The sequence below is a fragment of the Corythoichthys intestinalis genome, chromosome 15 (assembly GCF_030265065.1).
Source record: "Corythoichthys intestinalis isolate RoL2023-P3 chromosome 15, ASM3026506v1, whole genome shotgun sequence".
NCBI lineage: Eukaryota > Metazoa > Chordata > Actinopteri > Syngnathiformes > Syngnathidae > Corythoichthys > Corythoichthys intestinalis.
Genome location: NC_080409.1, coordinates 54,993,888 through 55,009,001, shown reverse-complemented (window position 1 = coordinate 55,009,001; position 15,114 = coordinate 54,993,888). Strand labels below are relative to the sequence as shown.

The following is a 15,114-nucleotide window of genomic DNA, read 5'->3' as shown; positions in this document are numbered from 1 at the left end:
TGCTTGCGTCAATCCGTTTTTCTTCCCGTGACCATGATAGTGAAGGAATCTGACCTTCTAGCGAGACCGCCGGAATCGCGCCAGCCGAACCGCCGGACCCGCGCCGGCCGGCCCGCGCAGATCCCACGAGCCGGGCCAGCGGGACTCAGCAATACGGCCAGAAGTCCAAACTCGGCACGTTCACCTTTGTCGTAACTTTTTGTACTGACTCCATTTTGGAAGGTTTAAAGAAGGCTCACGGAGAACAAGTTGACAATTTATTCGGGTCGACAGCGATCAAAACGCCAAGCCGGAAAAAAACACTCAGGCGAGGAGGCAAACTCTTTTCAAGGTCACCATATCAGACGTTAACAAAAAGGTTCCCGACAAATAATGACTATGATTGGTGAAATATTAAGTCTTTTGAAGGCTCTCGCGGGGCGGGCCGTGGGCAGGATCTCCTGTGTTCCTTGTGTTAGGACAGACCATCCCACCATTCGTGATAAGAAGGCGTTGCGTATCTTTTATGCACTATATTGTGCTTGTTTTCCTTAAACTATGGTATAAGCAGTGGCGCCACCAGGGGGTGGCTATAAACTGGTTGGCCACCCCACTGGCCACCCCGCTTGCCAGTATATCGTTAGATTGTTGTAGCATCAGTTATGCATTTCATCCCAAATGAATGCATTTATTTTGTTTTCTTAAATGTAGGGCTGTCAAATTTTTCGCGTTAACGGGCGGTCTTTTTTAAAAAAATTAATCACGTGAAAATATTTATGGCAATTAACGCATTCGCGGTACGACTCATTCACGCGTTATCGCAAACAGCCTACAATGGCGCCATTTTATTAATTTACAGAGATAAGAGGCAGTGTCAAGTGAGTGGAGTAGATACAAGCATTTATTGGGGCTGTGCTTTTAATTGGCAAAAGCTTTGTCATCTCTCCCACAGCAACTATAAATATTGTGGGAAGCGATGTGGGGAAGAATGACAGGAGTTGATCTTTTTCTTAACACCCTGTAGTGTACCCAACGCAGAGAAGATATAGCATTTGCAGCCACCACACCCAGTCATGGTTGCACCACTTCCCATCATGCATTTGGGCAGAACAGTTAAGTCGCTACAGTATCATTTACTGAAAGCTCAACAAATACACTAGATGGCAATATTTAGTCACGATATACAAACTCACCTTTATCCTTTAAGAATTACAAGTCTTTCTACCCGTGGATCCCTTTTACAGAAAGAATGTTAATCATTTTAATGCCATCTGTGGATTTATTGTTATAATAAACAAATACAGTACATATATACAGTATGTTGAATGTATATATCCGTCTTGTCTTATCTTTCCATTCCAACAATTATTTACAGAAAAATATGGCATATTTTAGAGATGGTTTGAATTGCGATTAATTACGATTAATTCATTTTTAAGCTGTGATTAACTCGATTAAAAATTTTAATCGTTTGACAGCCCTAGTTAAATGTACACCTTATGCCTAATATTTTACATAACACAATAAAACAGAATTGTTGTGCAACTCAAAATGTCGACTGGACAGTTATGGACTATGCACATGAAATCATTAGTAACATCAAATATTACACAATACACCAAAGTATGTCAGTAGCCGTGTCTTTCTGATAGTTTTCCCCTGACCTTTTTACTGCAATAATATCATGAAAACATGAAATTATGGCTTTTTAGTTTTGGCCACCCCAAGATTTTAAGTGGCCCCATCTAGCCACCCCCATGAAAAATTTCTGGAGGCGCCACTGGGTATAAGTGCTATTAATGTTATATTGGGTGTGTTAGAGTCATACAAACAGTCATACAGTAAATACAAGAAACGATACTATTGCCCGATCGATTCTATTAAGTGTTAGAAAATGTGCGAAAAGATGACAAGCAGCGTGCGCGCTTACCTTTGCTTCGGACGTCGGCTCAAGGTAACACAGCCGGTTGCCCAACCCCTCGGCAGCCAGGCAAAACTTTCGATTTTCTTTCTGAATGCAGGCCACGCACTGGAGCACCACTTCATCATCCTGTCAAAACAAAACAGACTTCAATCTGGGTGTGCACTCGTCTAGAGCGTATGCCCCCCACCCCTGTATCTTTTGCTCAGGACCCTTAGGTTCAAGGACTTCAGTACTGCATAGGCAGCGCATTAATGAATGCAAACTAGTCAATCATTGATGACAACACTAAAATAAAGAGGCATTCCCCGGAGTACTTGAGTATTTGACCCGATACCAACTAGTGTACGGTTGCCAGAAAATATAACAAAGTATACAGTAGGGGTGTGACAATATATCGAAAAGGTGATATGTCACAATGACGTTCTAGCTCGAAAGGTTATTGAAATGCTCCCGCCAAGATTGTTTTAGAAAGTTGGCACCGTTTTAAAAAAAGGAACCAACCAACAGAGTTGCTACCAAAACCTTCTGTTAGAAAAGTGTCTACGTGAGCTGACCGGCTCCCATTGACGGCGCTAGACGTCCCATTCATTGTGACCGGATTGGACGTCTAGCGCCGTCAAAAGCACTGAAACCAGAGCATTCATATTCTTTTGTGGGCATTGACTTCCTGTTCATTTTAGGGCGTTTACAGGTTACTTCCTGATTATTTTCAGTATTCATTTGGGGACATTCTTGGGTCACTTCCTGTTCAGTGACCCCAAATCAACAGCAATTGACCTGTAAATGCCGATGTCACACCCCCGTACCGGTGCCCTATTTTCGGCTTGGACTCGAGCAGAGTCCGATGGCTGGATGGAGCCCTGGTGGCCATTATTCTTGCTTCATACTTGTATGCCATTGGCGTAGTCACCTGCCACTCAAACATGCCGGAAGTAGCATTCAAGTTGAATCTTTGTGTCAAAATGATTCAATCGAAAAAAAGTGCCTTCAAAACCTTTTCCACTTCAAAAAAAAGTGCCTTCAAAACTTTTTCCACTTTAAAAAAAAAAGTTTAAAACTTTTTGCTTTTCAAAATAAGTGACACTTCAATAAAAATATATATATATATTTCAAATAAAAAAATATTTTCAAAAAAAATATTTTTGCAAATGATTTTTTTTCTTCAATTTTTTTTTTTAATTGAAGCAACTTTTATTGGTAATTGAATTATTTAGACACAAATGTCCTACCCATAGTATGGCTCAAATTCAAAAAGGATTGCTTCAATCAAAGAAAACAGTTTCAATGAAAAATGAAGTGTTCAAATGCGAATTTCTGAGTCTCAAATATTTTTTCACATTCAAACCTTTTTTTCTACGATTGAATTTTTGAAAATTTTTGATTGATTTTTCTTTTGAATTTTTGTTTTGTTTTGTTTGAAGTAACTTATTTTTTGATTGAATAATAAAGACACAAATGTCCTAGCCAAAATGTGGTCCAAACGCAACATTACATGACTTCAATCAAAATGTTGTTTCCGTAAAAAAAAAAAAAACTTTCAAAGAAAAATAGTTTTCAAATATTTTGGGAAGTTTCAATTTTATTTTTGCATTCAAACACTTTTTTTTTGATTGAAGTGACTTTTCTTCGATTGAAAATATATATTTTGATTGAAGCAACTTTTTATTTGATTGAAGCAACTTTTATTTGATTGAATAATAAAGACACAAATCTACCTCCATACAATACGCACTATGCCGTTAACAGATATTGAAAAAAAAAAAAAAAACTAAAAAACACCCAAATAATATTAACCAACTTCATCTCACTAATCTGCTGTGTCCTCCATTTCTACATTGTATAATCAAGCATACGGTCAAACATTTGTGTCCAATCAATCCATTTTCAACAAGAGACGGAAAAGCATTTGGACTGTCCAGAAATTGATCTCACGCTGCCCGCAGCAAAAACAAGTAACTCTCAAACCCGCATTTATACAAAACACTTACAGTACGCAATAAGCATGACAGAATTTTGATATATATTGCCTTCCATATGTTTCTATATGAACTGCAGTCGCTCACATTACCAGAATATTGTTGTTGTCAAAGAATCTTTAGAAACCCTAAAACAAACCTAACCCCCCCCCCCCCCCTTTCGGTCCGTGATGACAGAAAAAAGGTTGGGGACAGGCCACTGCAGTCGATGATACAGTATTTTCCTATCAGGATGCATTTTCAAGCAAAGCTGCAAATATAAAACGGAGCTCTCCAGTACACCACACAGTTTATGCTTAACACGCACACACAGTTGTTTTTCCTCTAATTGGGAGGTTTTCCTTTCGAAACGTGTTGATCAAACACATCCGTAGTTGAGCCCGCCCAATCTCTGTAAGGCTATTTACACTGTTTGTACGGTCCAAATTAGGGTGAAGGAATTGAGCTTAACGTTCAAGGATTTGACAGAAAAACAACAGTCTATAGTGAATCGATACATGACCATTGTAACTACAAGTATGATGCTTTTCAAAAATGTGTGCTTAGATTTCTGGGGTTGTCTTGTTGGCAAAGATGATGGATTGTTTTTTATTGATGGTAGCTTTGCGTTTAATGCAAAAGTTACCATCTCGAATATTCCTTTTTTTTCCCCCAATGGCGCTTCTTCGGCGCGCCGCCCGGTCGAAACCCATTGACACCGTTCGAACACCAAAACGACCGGAATACTCATGAGACGTTGGCTTTTTTTTTTTTTTTTTTTTGGTGCGCAATTATTTACCGTTCGTCCAAAAACGCGGGGTTTTACGATGGAGAAAAAATGTCAGATTTCAAAACTCTACTTGTCCAAATCACATAATTTATGCATTGAAAAATTCAGGAAGCTAAGGCGCACAAAGGTTTTTGCTAAAAACATACGTTCCGGCAAAAATGTTCCCATTCGTTAGTAATGGCCAAAATTTCCCCATTGATTTCCAAATGCCCTTTTCGCTATTCATTTCAATGGCACAAAAAATTCTATTCACTCCTATTGATTTCCAACCCGTTACTCAATATCAGCAGGAAGTTACCCCTAAAAGTCAAAAGGAAGTGAGCCGATAACAACAGGAAGTGACCAGAAAATGCCCCCGCAATGCTTAAAAATCAACAGAAAGTCATCCAACCACCACAGCAAAGCTACCATTGTCATTTCCCCAGAAAGGGCATCACCTACTTCATATTATTATGGAGAATGTACGGATATGCATATGTTTTGCCTGACTAACCTTTCAAAGCTGATGAAGGGCTCGCTATGAGACCATTTGTTGTATGTACTGTATGTCATACAACATTCATGCAGAAGGCTGGCCTGCAGTGCTTCTGCTTAAGTTTTCTTCCACCGTTGCTAAGCACTCCCTTGATTGGATATCAGTTCAATTATCCCCTTTGCCAGAAGCGACTTCTGCAAAATGTGTTGTTTTTTTTTTTTTCTGAACACAATTGCATCTACTGTTGCGGAAAGGAGACGATAGCGTCGAAGACTATAAACGCTGAACTCGTACTAGTTACTCCTTGCGATAGCAGACTAAGCAGAAATGTGCTGATATGTAGCGTTATGGGACGAGAAAGGGGGGCGGGAGATTGTTGTACAATGGCCAGCTGCATTATTTAATGTGCTGAGAGCAGATTGCGGTGGTAATAAAGTAGCCATATCCATAAGCGTCTATCTTATAGTGCAGCGGAACGAAAAAGTGCTAAAACGGTGACTCCGTGTCTCGGATGCATGTATAAGCACGCATTTTTGACCATCATTTGTGTGTTTGGAAGAGCTGCGTGAAAAATCAAAAACATAAGCCTCGGGGCACAGCGCACTATTTTTTAGCCGGGCTTTTTAAGAATACTGTTCTGGAAATGAAGCTTTTTGAACCACCTCATTGCTAGCCCCTTTAGTTGGAAGTACAATGTTTAACATGACACTTTGTCCGTCCCTGATGGTGACAAAAATTCTCCCTCGACCGGGCTCACAAACACATCCCCCACATGGCATCTTAGACAATCAAAATGGATGAGTAAATAAAAAGATTTGATTTTCTCTTGTACCTGTCCTGTATGGAGAACAGGAATCTGAGTGTCTTTATGGTCTGAACAGTTTTACAGTAATGTATCCAATGGGTGGTTGATATACTCCCATTGTGGTTGTTCATAATGTTTTATTTATTAGAAGGAAGCAGCGAACATGAAGGGGTTATGCTATGGGGGACAGAAAGGAAGGAAGCAGACAGGAGAGGAGAAGAAAAAACCACAACAAGAAATACAGTGGGAAGTATTTGATACACTGCCAAAGGGAAAACCCATTGGCAGGGTATCAAATACTTGTTCTCCCCACTGTATATTACTACACGCCTATGCTACCTATGAACATAGTGGTGCTATAGTTAGTTAGTTAGTATAGAAAATTAAAAAAAAATAAAATAAAAAAAGACCCCAACAACATTACTACAGATAGTCCCTGGGATACGAACAAGTTCCGTTCCTACGCTGGCGACGTAACCCAAATTTCCGCCTAAGTCGCAATTAATGTATCCCATAAATCTAAAAATAATCATCCAAAATCATGTCTTACTTGTCACTGTACTGTCGTCGCCAAGATGTTGGAGCTAAGTCCTAGCTAGACAGCCAGCTAAACTCCAAAATGACAATGTCAGACCTTATTATGTTTGCTGACTTTATCCAGCTGCACATGACATCAACAACTAAAATCAAAATCAGATCAGTTTCATCTACAATAACAGCAATTCAAATGTGTGTTTAAAACTAGCTGCTGATCCAGCAATATCAATCAATACAAAGGATTAGCATGTATCAGTTAGCGTCCGCACATCACCAAAAACAATGGCATGAACTCGCCCCAAGAATTAAAGAAGCACAAAAAAACAAAAAACAAAAGCAGGTGTCGCCTCTGTGCATGCTTCACAAGCAGCTGTCATTTTTAGATTGAAATAGATTGAAATGACGGAGAGACTGAAAGTGCGCTGGAGTTGAAACCCCAGCAAACTCAAGATCGCTGATGTAAATGTTACGTGAATACCCACGGCTCTAAGAGAAGCATTTCATTATCCTAAAATAATGTCATGTCGGGCTAGAGCAAAGTCTCCGAGGGCACCTTGAGATTGAATTTGGCTCCCTCTCACGCACTCTTATTTCTTTTGTTGTCCGTTCTCTATAATCCTGTCGTCTGCATTGTGGGCCTACTGCAACCACACTTACCTCTGAGACCTGTGTGTGTAGCACTAGCATATCAATGAGAGCTCCGATCATGTTTTTTTCCAACCGATCACGCTCCAAGAGGGAAATATTTTTTGTGCATAGCAACAGTCGGCTTTCCTCTTCAAAATGCACTACAGCAGAGTCATTGTTGTTTGCGGGGCGGGTCACGGCCATTAGATCTCACGTGGACCGGGCTGGTTTATTTTTGTTCGGCCAAATCATTGAACGGCTGACGGCGCTCCACATCAATGGAAGATGAGCATTCACAGTATAAGTGAATTGGACGTCTATCGTTGTCACTGGCAGGCAATGAGTTTGTTCATTTTGCGTCATTTTAATATCCTCACAGATCACTTCCAGTAAATTCTGGATCATTTCCTCTTGATTTCTGGTGATTGGTTGTCGCTTCCTATTGGTTTTGGGTCTCTAACCCTCCTTTACAAGGTCAGGAATGTGCACGTGTCGACAAATATTTCACAAAATGAAGCTCAGACTCACTGGCTGCCATTGACGACAATAGCCATTTTTGACAAGGGAGGGTTCCTTTATTTGCCCCAGTCAAAATGCTTCAGACGTCCATTGCTGTCAACGGCAAAGAGAGAGAAATGTGTGAGAATCTTTTTTTTTTAAACTTTTCATCCAACCCTTCTTATGGTTTCGGCTTTTCCCTTCAGGGGTCGCCACAGCGAATCAGTCGTCTCTATCTAACCCTGTCCTCTGCATCCTCGGCTACCTTCACGTCCTCTTTAGCTACATTCATAAACCTCGTCTTGGGTCATCGTCTAGAGCTCCTGCCTGCCTGCCATATGGTAATTCAGCATCCTTTTGCCAATATACACACCCTCTCCTCTGGACATGCCCAAAGCATCTCAGTCTGGCCTCTCTGACTTTATCTCCAAATCCTCCAACATGCGCCGTTCCTCTGATGTGCTCATAGGCTCAACATCTTCATGCCTATCTTTTCCTGACTCCCGTCTTTTCCTTAGTGGCGCTGTCTCCAGATCACACAACAGCGCTGCTCTCACCACTGTTTCCTTTCATTTTGGCTGACATCACACCTGACGCTTTTCTCCACCCGTTCGATCCAGCCTGCCTGTGCACGCTTCTTTTCCACGATCTCCATTGCTCTGGACTGTTGAGCCTAAAACATTCAACTCCTCCATCTTCTCCCTGTAGCCTCACTCTCCCAACTGGGTCCCTTTCATTAACAGACACAGATACTCCGTCTTGCTACGGCTAACCTTCATTCCCCTCCTTTCCAGGGCAAGCCTCCACACCTCTAGTTTGTCCTCCACCTGTTCCCTGCTCTCACAATGTCAGCTGCGAACATCATAGTTCACGGAGATTCCTGTCTAAGCTCGTCTGTCCGTCTGTCATCCTGTCCATTACCGGAGTGAACAAGTAGGGGCTCAGAGCTCTGTCACACCTCACTATTGTCTTACATTTCCTGCACCACTTGAACATACTTCTCTGCCACTCCAGACTTCCTAGTTCCTCTCCAGGCACCCTGTCATAGACTTGGCCAGATCTACACAGAAGACACAATGCAGCTCCTTCTGACCTTCTTTGTACTTACCTATCAACATCCTCAAAAGAAATATTGCATCTGTTGTACTCTTTTTGGCATGAAACCGTACTGCTGCTCACAAATCTACCATCCTTCAACTACTCTTTCCCATAGCTTGATTGTGTGGCTCGTTAGCTTTATTCCTCTGTAGTTGCCACAACGTCTCCCTTGTTCTTAAAAATGGGCACCAGCACACATTTCTCAGGCATTTTCTCACTATCTAAGATTCCGTTGAACAAGCCAGGCAGAAACGTCTCACACAGCGCTTTTGGCTCAAAATAACAACAAAGGTACGCAGCTTCAGTACAGTGAATAAGGTATGTTATGACTTTCTAATTCATGATTTTTCAATCATTTTTTTTTTTTTTTTTTTTTTAATGTTTGCACCACGAATGCAAATGGTCTGCTCAAATGACAAATCCTAAGCATCTTAGTTTGGAGACATCTAATGGTCAATAAGCATAAACTGCTGTGCTAAGCTGTGACCAGCCCTTGTACAGAGGCAGAAGGCCTCTACATTCACTTTGAAGGCGTTTATCTGCCGACATCAACGGGTAGCCGATAGTATCAGCTCCCTTGTCTCGTAATGATCTTATGTTCTCTTATCCCGGCTACCCGATAATATCAGACAAATCTAAAAAAATAATGTTACAAAAAAAAAAAAAAACAACAACATTTTTTAACGGCCAAGTTAACATCATTTTCGATGCCGCAAATGTTTTTTGTCATGCATTTTAAGGCCTGAATTTTGACAGAATCCATTGAATGACTTTTAATGACCCACATGAACCCTGGATATAATGGCCGTGCCGATTGAGTCATAGTGGCTATCAGGTTGTTTCAAATGCTCCTATTTTGTTCGGAAACACTTCATTTACGGCCTTTTATGAGCTGCCTGTCCAATTCTTTCTCCAAGTATTAATGTAGCTGTCCTAGAAGAGGAGAGCTCAGGCTGTCTTACAGCTGCGACACTGATTTGTCAAGCGCTGTTTGCTGAGGGACTGTTGATAATACGCGGGTGTAGTTCCTGACTTTATGAGTCATTTGAGATGCTGCAAAGCAAAATCTGAGCGGAGAACGGGAGGTTTTGGGGTAGAAAAAAAAATGTGACAATTCTTAGGAAAGATTACCCAAGGCTTGTCTGGACAAAAGCAGTTGATGATGCATGTTGAATTCCATTAAAACAGTCTCAATTTCAAATAGACTGAGTAGTGTAAACTCAAAGGTTTTACAGTAGGTTATAGTAGCTTAAATACATGAGGTTTGTGTAACTTGTTCCTAATTGTTGAGGAACTATTAACGCTGGCTTTTTGATGCACTTAAACTACTTGTGTATATATAGTAAGCTTCATGTAAAAGCATAACTTAAGTCATGTGTCCAATATGAATATGTTCCTATTGCTTCAACATGACTGCACGTATCTCAATAAGGTCATAGAGTGGTGACGGATGATACAAAAGCCTGTTATCGTTTTAGATCAGCACTGTCCGGATAAAGATCCTATGTATATACTGTGCAAACAATGTTCCAAAAAGAGTATATGAAAAGATACGTAGGATGTTGACATCTGCCTGTATGGAGAAGGACAGGGAGTGACGTCGAATAGCAGTCCTTGTTGAAACTGGGTTTGAAGACGCAAATCATTCCATTTGAATCCATTGCAAATCAAGTTTCAAGCGTTTTCTATTAGGAGACCGATTCCACCTCCCCCTACCAGGGAGGGCGACGTAAGCTTAGCGGCACCAGATTGCTGCAGTTAACACTTCTCTAAATGGCTTACTAGGGGCACTGCGGGAAGAAAGAACATTGGACCCCATTACAGGCAGATAGCAGAAGTGATGCGTGTAAGAGAAGCATTCACAAGCACCGCCAAAAGAAGGAAGACTTTTAATATGTGACACACTGACATTGTTTCTGTGGTAACACGGCTGTCTGTCGCTTGCACACAGCATGCTCTTCCTCTTAAGAGAGAGGAGGGGATAGACTCTTAGTCCTCCATCCATCTAATAAGCACTTGGCTTATACTTCAGCTAAGATGGAGTCAGACCAGCCAAGTCATTTCTAGTTATATACAGTATACTGTATACCCTATGTGTGTGCGTGCATGCGTGCTTGCTTGCTTCTTTTTAGAGACCCAGAAGGAGGTTGAAAAGACTCGCTTACTTTGTTCTTCTTCATGGGGGGGGGGGGGGGGGGGGGGGGGGGGCACAAACTAAAAATGTCCATTTCTCCGATATCCTTGGACAGCTTTCAATGACATTTGCTAGGTTTATTCTAGGGATGTATGTATGTGCATCCATCCTTGGAGACCCTTTTTTTTTTTTGTCTCAGGGCGAATTGATTCAATTTGGACTCATTGTTGCCAGTAGGTTCCGAGTTAGCCAGAAGAGGGCCTCCGCACACTTGGGTTATGCTTTTAATGTCTCCAAGCTGATTGGACATTTAGGGAGTGAGCTGGTAGTTCATTTTGAACATGTTTATCATGTTAAGTTGTAAATGTCTCTCTGTGACACCAGTACAGTATATTCATTGCCATTTCACTCAGAGATTCTTCATTGCCATAGATGCCACATTATGACTGCAAAGAACTACTTTTGACGAAACGATGCCTCCAATTTCAGTTAATAAGGTAGTTTTTTTTTTCACAATAAAAGATTGCAATAAAGCAATACTTGACAACAAACCCATTAAATGGGAGCGAAATGAGCGAATCGGTAATCTTGTCATTTTGACATCCACTGGAGGCATTTTTGCAATTTTCATTCCGTTGAACCGGAGACTTTCATAATCATCCTAGCGACACCTGCTTTGTTAAAAACGACTAATTAGTTAGAAACTAGCCTATTTCTGGTGTTTTTGCTATTGTAGCTGCTTGTGTTTTGAGACTTGACTTCTGGCACCCTAGTTTCTTTTCCTACTGAGCAGCGGGTGCCGCCGAACCCCTCCACCATCACAAAGCACTCACAGGCGGACACATATTGAGCTTCCCCTCATTCAAAGACCAGCAACCGCCACTGGCCCGTAGTAATATATATATATTTATTTATTTATTTATTTATTTACTTATTTACTCATACGACACACCTCAGTGGAAACCATCCCGTCTTGTTATGAAAGAAATTTCAGGATACGAAAGGCAAGAATCCAGTCTGGGCTGCTACTCGCACATAAAATACTTATAGGTGCTCTGCCATTGGCTATTGCTTAGCATCTTCCTGGCATCCAATTGGCTAACACGGACCTCTGCTGTATATGTTATGTGTGTATCCCAGCGTCCTCTTCATTCGCCTCGTGTACAGATAGCTTTATGTGCGTGTATTAACTTTTTATTATTTACTCAGTTCTTTGAGTAAATGACATTATGCACAACTGTCATTTTATGTTTATTGTACAATAATCTAATTGTAACATGTATTTGTTACATGTTTTGACAGCAGCGCCCTTGGTGTTGAGGAGGGTGAAAAGTATTTTGGTAGATTCTTTTGTGTTGTCAAAAATAAATAAACAAATCATATTGAAACAACACCGTATTTAACTTTAGGGATTAAATATTTTCTAAAATTCAAAATGAAAATGATTATCCTTTGGTGTCTTCAAATAGATAAAACAAGCTTGCGTTGTAGTCATATCATTGTTTGTTGTTGCCGTTAAGCTGCTGCCGTGCAGAGCGCTGTTGGAAGTTCGTGTGTAATTTTATGGTGTTAAACCGAGGCTTATTAGCAAATGTGTTTGTGTGTCATTGATTTGCATTATAATACTATTATTTCTAATACAAAAACTCTCAACACACACTGTAGGTGAAATAGAACGCTGTCTTTGTAGTAGCCTACTAGTAGCACGTAAACTATCCAGCATGCGTGTGTACTGCCATTGTGCACGCCTTGTATGGAGAAACTGCACGAGCATGACAAATTTGGACCGAAAGGGCTGTTTTTGGATGGGAAAAAAAACTTCCTCAGCACCCCCTGCTGTGAGTGACTTCCAGCGCCCCTGTGTTTGAATGCAGTTTTATGCTTAATAAAAGACTTACGTCTCAATTTTGGGGATTTACATGGAAAACGCCTCTCTACTAACGGAATTTTCAGTTTACAAAACTACTTTCAGGACCAATTCATTTCATAAGTAGAGGTACCACTGTACTGGGTTCCCCGCCTCACATTGCTAAATTGCAATATCCGATCCATTTTGACCGGGTTTTTTTTTTTTTTTTGCATCAAACACAGTCGAGTTCTCTCCAAAATGCACTATATCAGAGGTCTGGTTTGCGGGCCAAGTTCATCGACCCTTTCCAAATCAAAATGGATTGCATGTCGAACGCCATCAATGGCAGCCAGTAAGTTAACTCACAGTATTTGGCCAACAATAAACTAGTCCGGCCCACGTGAGATCTAATTGCCATGAGTTTGACACTCTTGATATAAATTCGGTATAGAACCAACTCAACCATTGTGCCGGCTCAAATCATGAGGACGCGTATCAGAGGTATGACAAAAGAAGAGACGCAAAGAATCACAGGATCTTCCACGGACAGAGAGGCTTCCTCTATTGCCTTGTAAAATATTCACACTCTGACACACTACTGCGGAAATTTCTTCATTTGGTGGCACGATCAATAGTTCATTAAAGCAGGTTTGTCTGTAGGCAGGCGTGCCCTCTAGCTGGGTTCCCGCTAGCTAACGGGCCAATTTGAACGGTGGGACTTCATTGTGCAACAGAAGGAAACATACCAACTTTGTTGATCTTAACACCATGGATATGAAGTGAAAATGACTATCCATCCATCCATTATCTTCCGCTTAGTCCGGGGTCGGGTCGCGGGGGCAGCAGCTTTAGCAGGGAAGCCCAGACTTCCCTCTCCCCAGCCACTTCAGCCAGCTCCTCCGGCGGGATTCCAAGGCGTTCCCAGGCCAGCCGAGCGACATAGTCTCTCCAGCGTGTCCTGGGTCGACCCCGGGGCCTCCTGCCGGCCTTGAAAATGACTAACACGAGGGAAATCAATAATACGACTCCCTCGGAAGTGTACATTTAAAGTGGCGTGAACCAGGGGAGTAGTTTCTTGTCCGCTTTGACCAAGTGACAAATGAAGTGTTTCCAATGACCTTGTTGACCCGTGGCGAAAAGTACACCAGTAGAAATGATCTGATTAGAGTATTTTCAGTTGTCCCTTTTTTCAATGGCTACGCTTGCCATTGTGTAAAGTCGAGGCGCATCAGTGTATGACATTTACCGTTCGGTATTCAGTAGGCGAGATCCGACGGAGACAAAAGTTAATGCTTCCGTTTCGAACTTATCATTTGCGCCGCGTGATGGTGATGGTCATACATAATGTTTCAAAAGTAACATTTTCTACAAAAGGAAGACGCTACTTGTAGCCCATACAAGCCTGTTGTTAATTTTTTTTTTTTTTCAGAATGACACTGTGGTGGTACTTGCCCACACTACACTCTACTTTGACTTTTATTGTTGTAACAAATTCTGTTTTGCCCTGTGGCTTAGTTTAGTTCAAGCTTGGCAGACCTGGGAGCACACCTGCAGCTCATCCGCACCTAATCACCACTGCTTTTAAGGAGCAGGTGCCAGATGATTGCCTGTCAACATCGGTACCTCGGCCAACCGAGCCTGTAGTTTTGACTCTGGTTGTTGAACGCTTGACTAATTCAGGACACCCAGCCGGGCCTCCTGTCTGAACGAAGCCACCTGCCCCGGCCGTTCACAGACTCACTGCCCCCGCCAGCCACCCAGCACCTTGCCCGTGTTCAATAAATATCACTTCATCTGCTTCCAGGTCACATTTTGGACCGCACTTGCTTCGCCTATCCTGCCTTAACATCCACTTCTTGAAATCTTCTGTAACCATTATATCTGGTTGAAAATAATCATCATCATTTGAAATAGGTTTTTGTATTTTGATTTAGCCAAACACGTACAGTATATTAAAAAAGAAATGCAATTTAGAGCTGCCATATTTTTGCTCAATAATAATCTGATCCCGTCCCATGCCTCGTTAGTACAGTGATAAAACTGAGCAACTGCAATATTTGCATCAGCATTGAAACAATATTCCAAAGGAGCAGTCATAGTACATTCCGTACTATTCTCAAATTTGTTTAAGCGTGCACCTTAAAAGCTTTTTTCCTCCGGGTGCAGCTAATGAATATTCCCTTCCTCTACCAGTAACAGTCATCGCCACGATGCAAAGTGAGACCGGTGCCTTCGCATAAACAAGCCGAGCGAGCGCTGCCGCAGCATGTTAGTCACGGAGCCGGTCTGGCCTTTTCAAAGTCACTACGCCTACTCAGACTTAGAAGAAGTTGCCAAAATATTGTATCTGCTTTGCAACAGTGAGGTCGCACTTATCGTCTCGAGGCACGCTTTTCCCAATCCCTCCTACCGTGTCCGCTCTAATGGCACAGTGAGCTGCCGG

The 15,114-nt window shown here is 41.6% G+C and overlaps 1 protein-coding gene across 9 annotated transcripts in view; it reads right to left on the bottom strand.

Moving 5' to 3' along the window:
- Positions 1 to 15,114, bottom strand: part of LOC130931032 (ryanodine receptor 3-like) — a 201,207-nt gene that overhangs the window by 179,298 nt on the left and 6,795 nt on the right. For all 9 annotated transcript variants that reach the window (XM_057859484.1, XM_057859483.1, XM_057859486.1 and 6 more), the window contains exon 2: positions 1,910 to 2,029. In XM_057859484.1, coding sequence (XP_057715467.1) covers positions 1,910 to 2,029 — 120 coding nt within the window. The remainder of the gene's footprint in view (positions 1 to 1,909; positions 2,030 to 15,114) is intronic.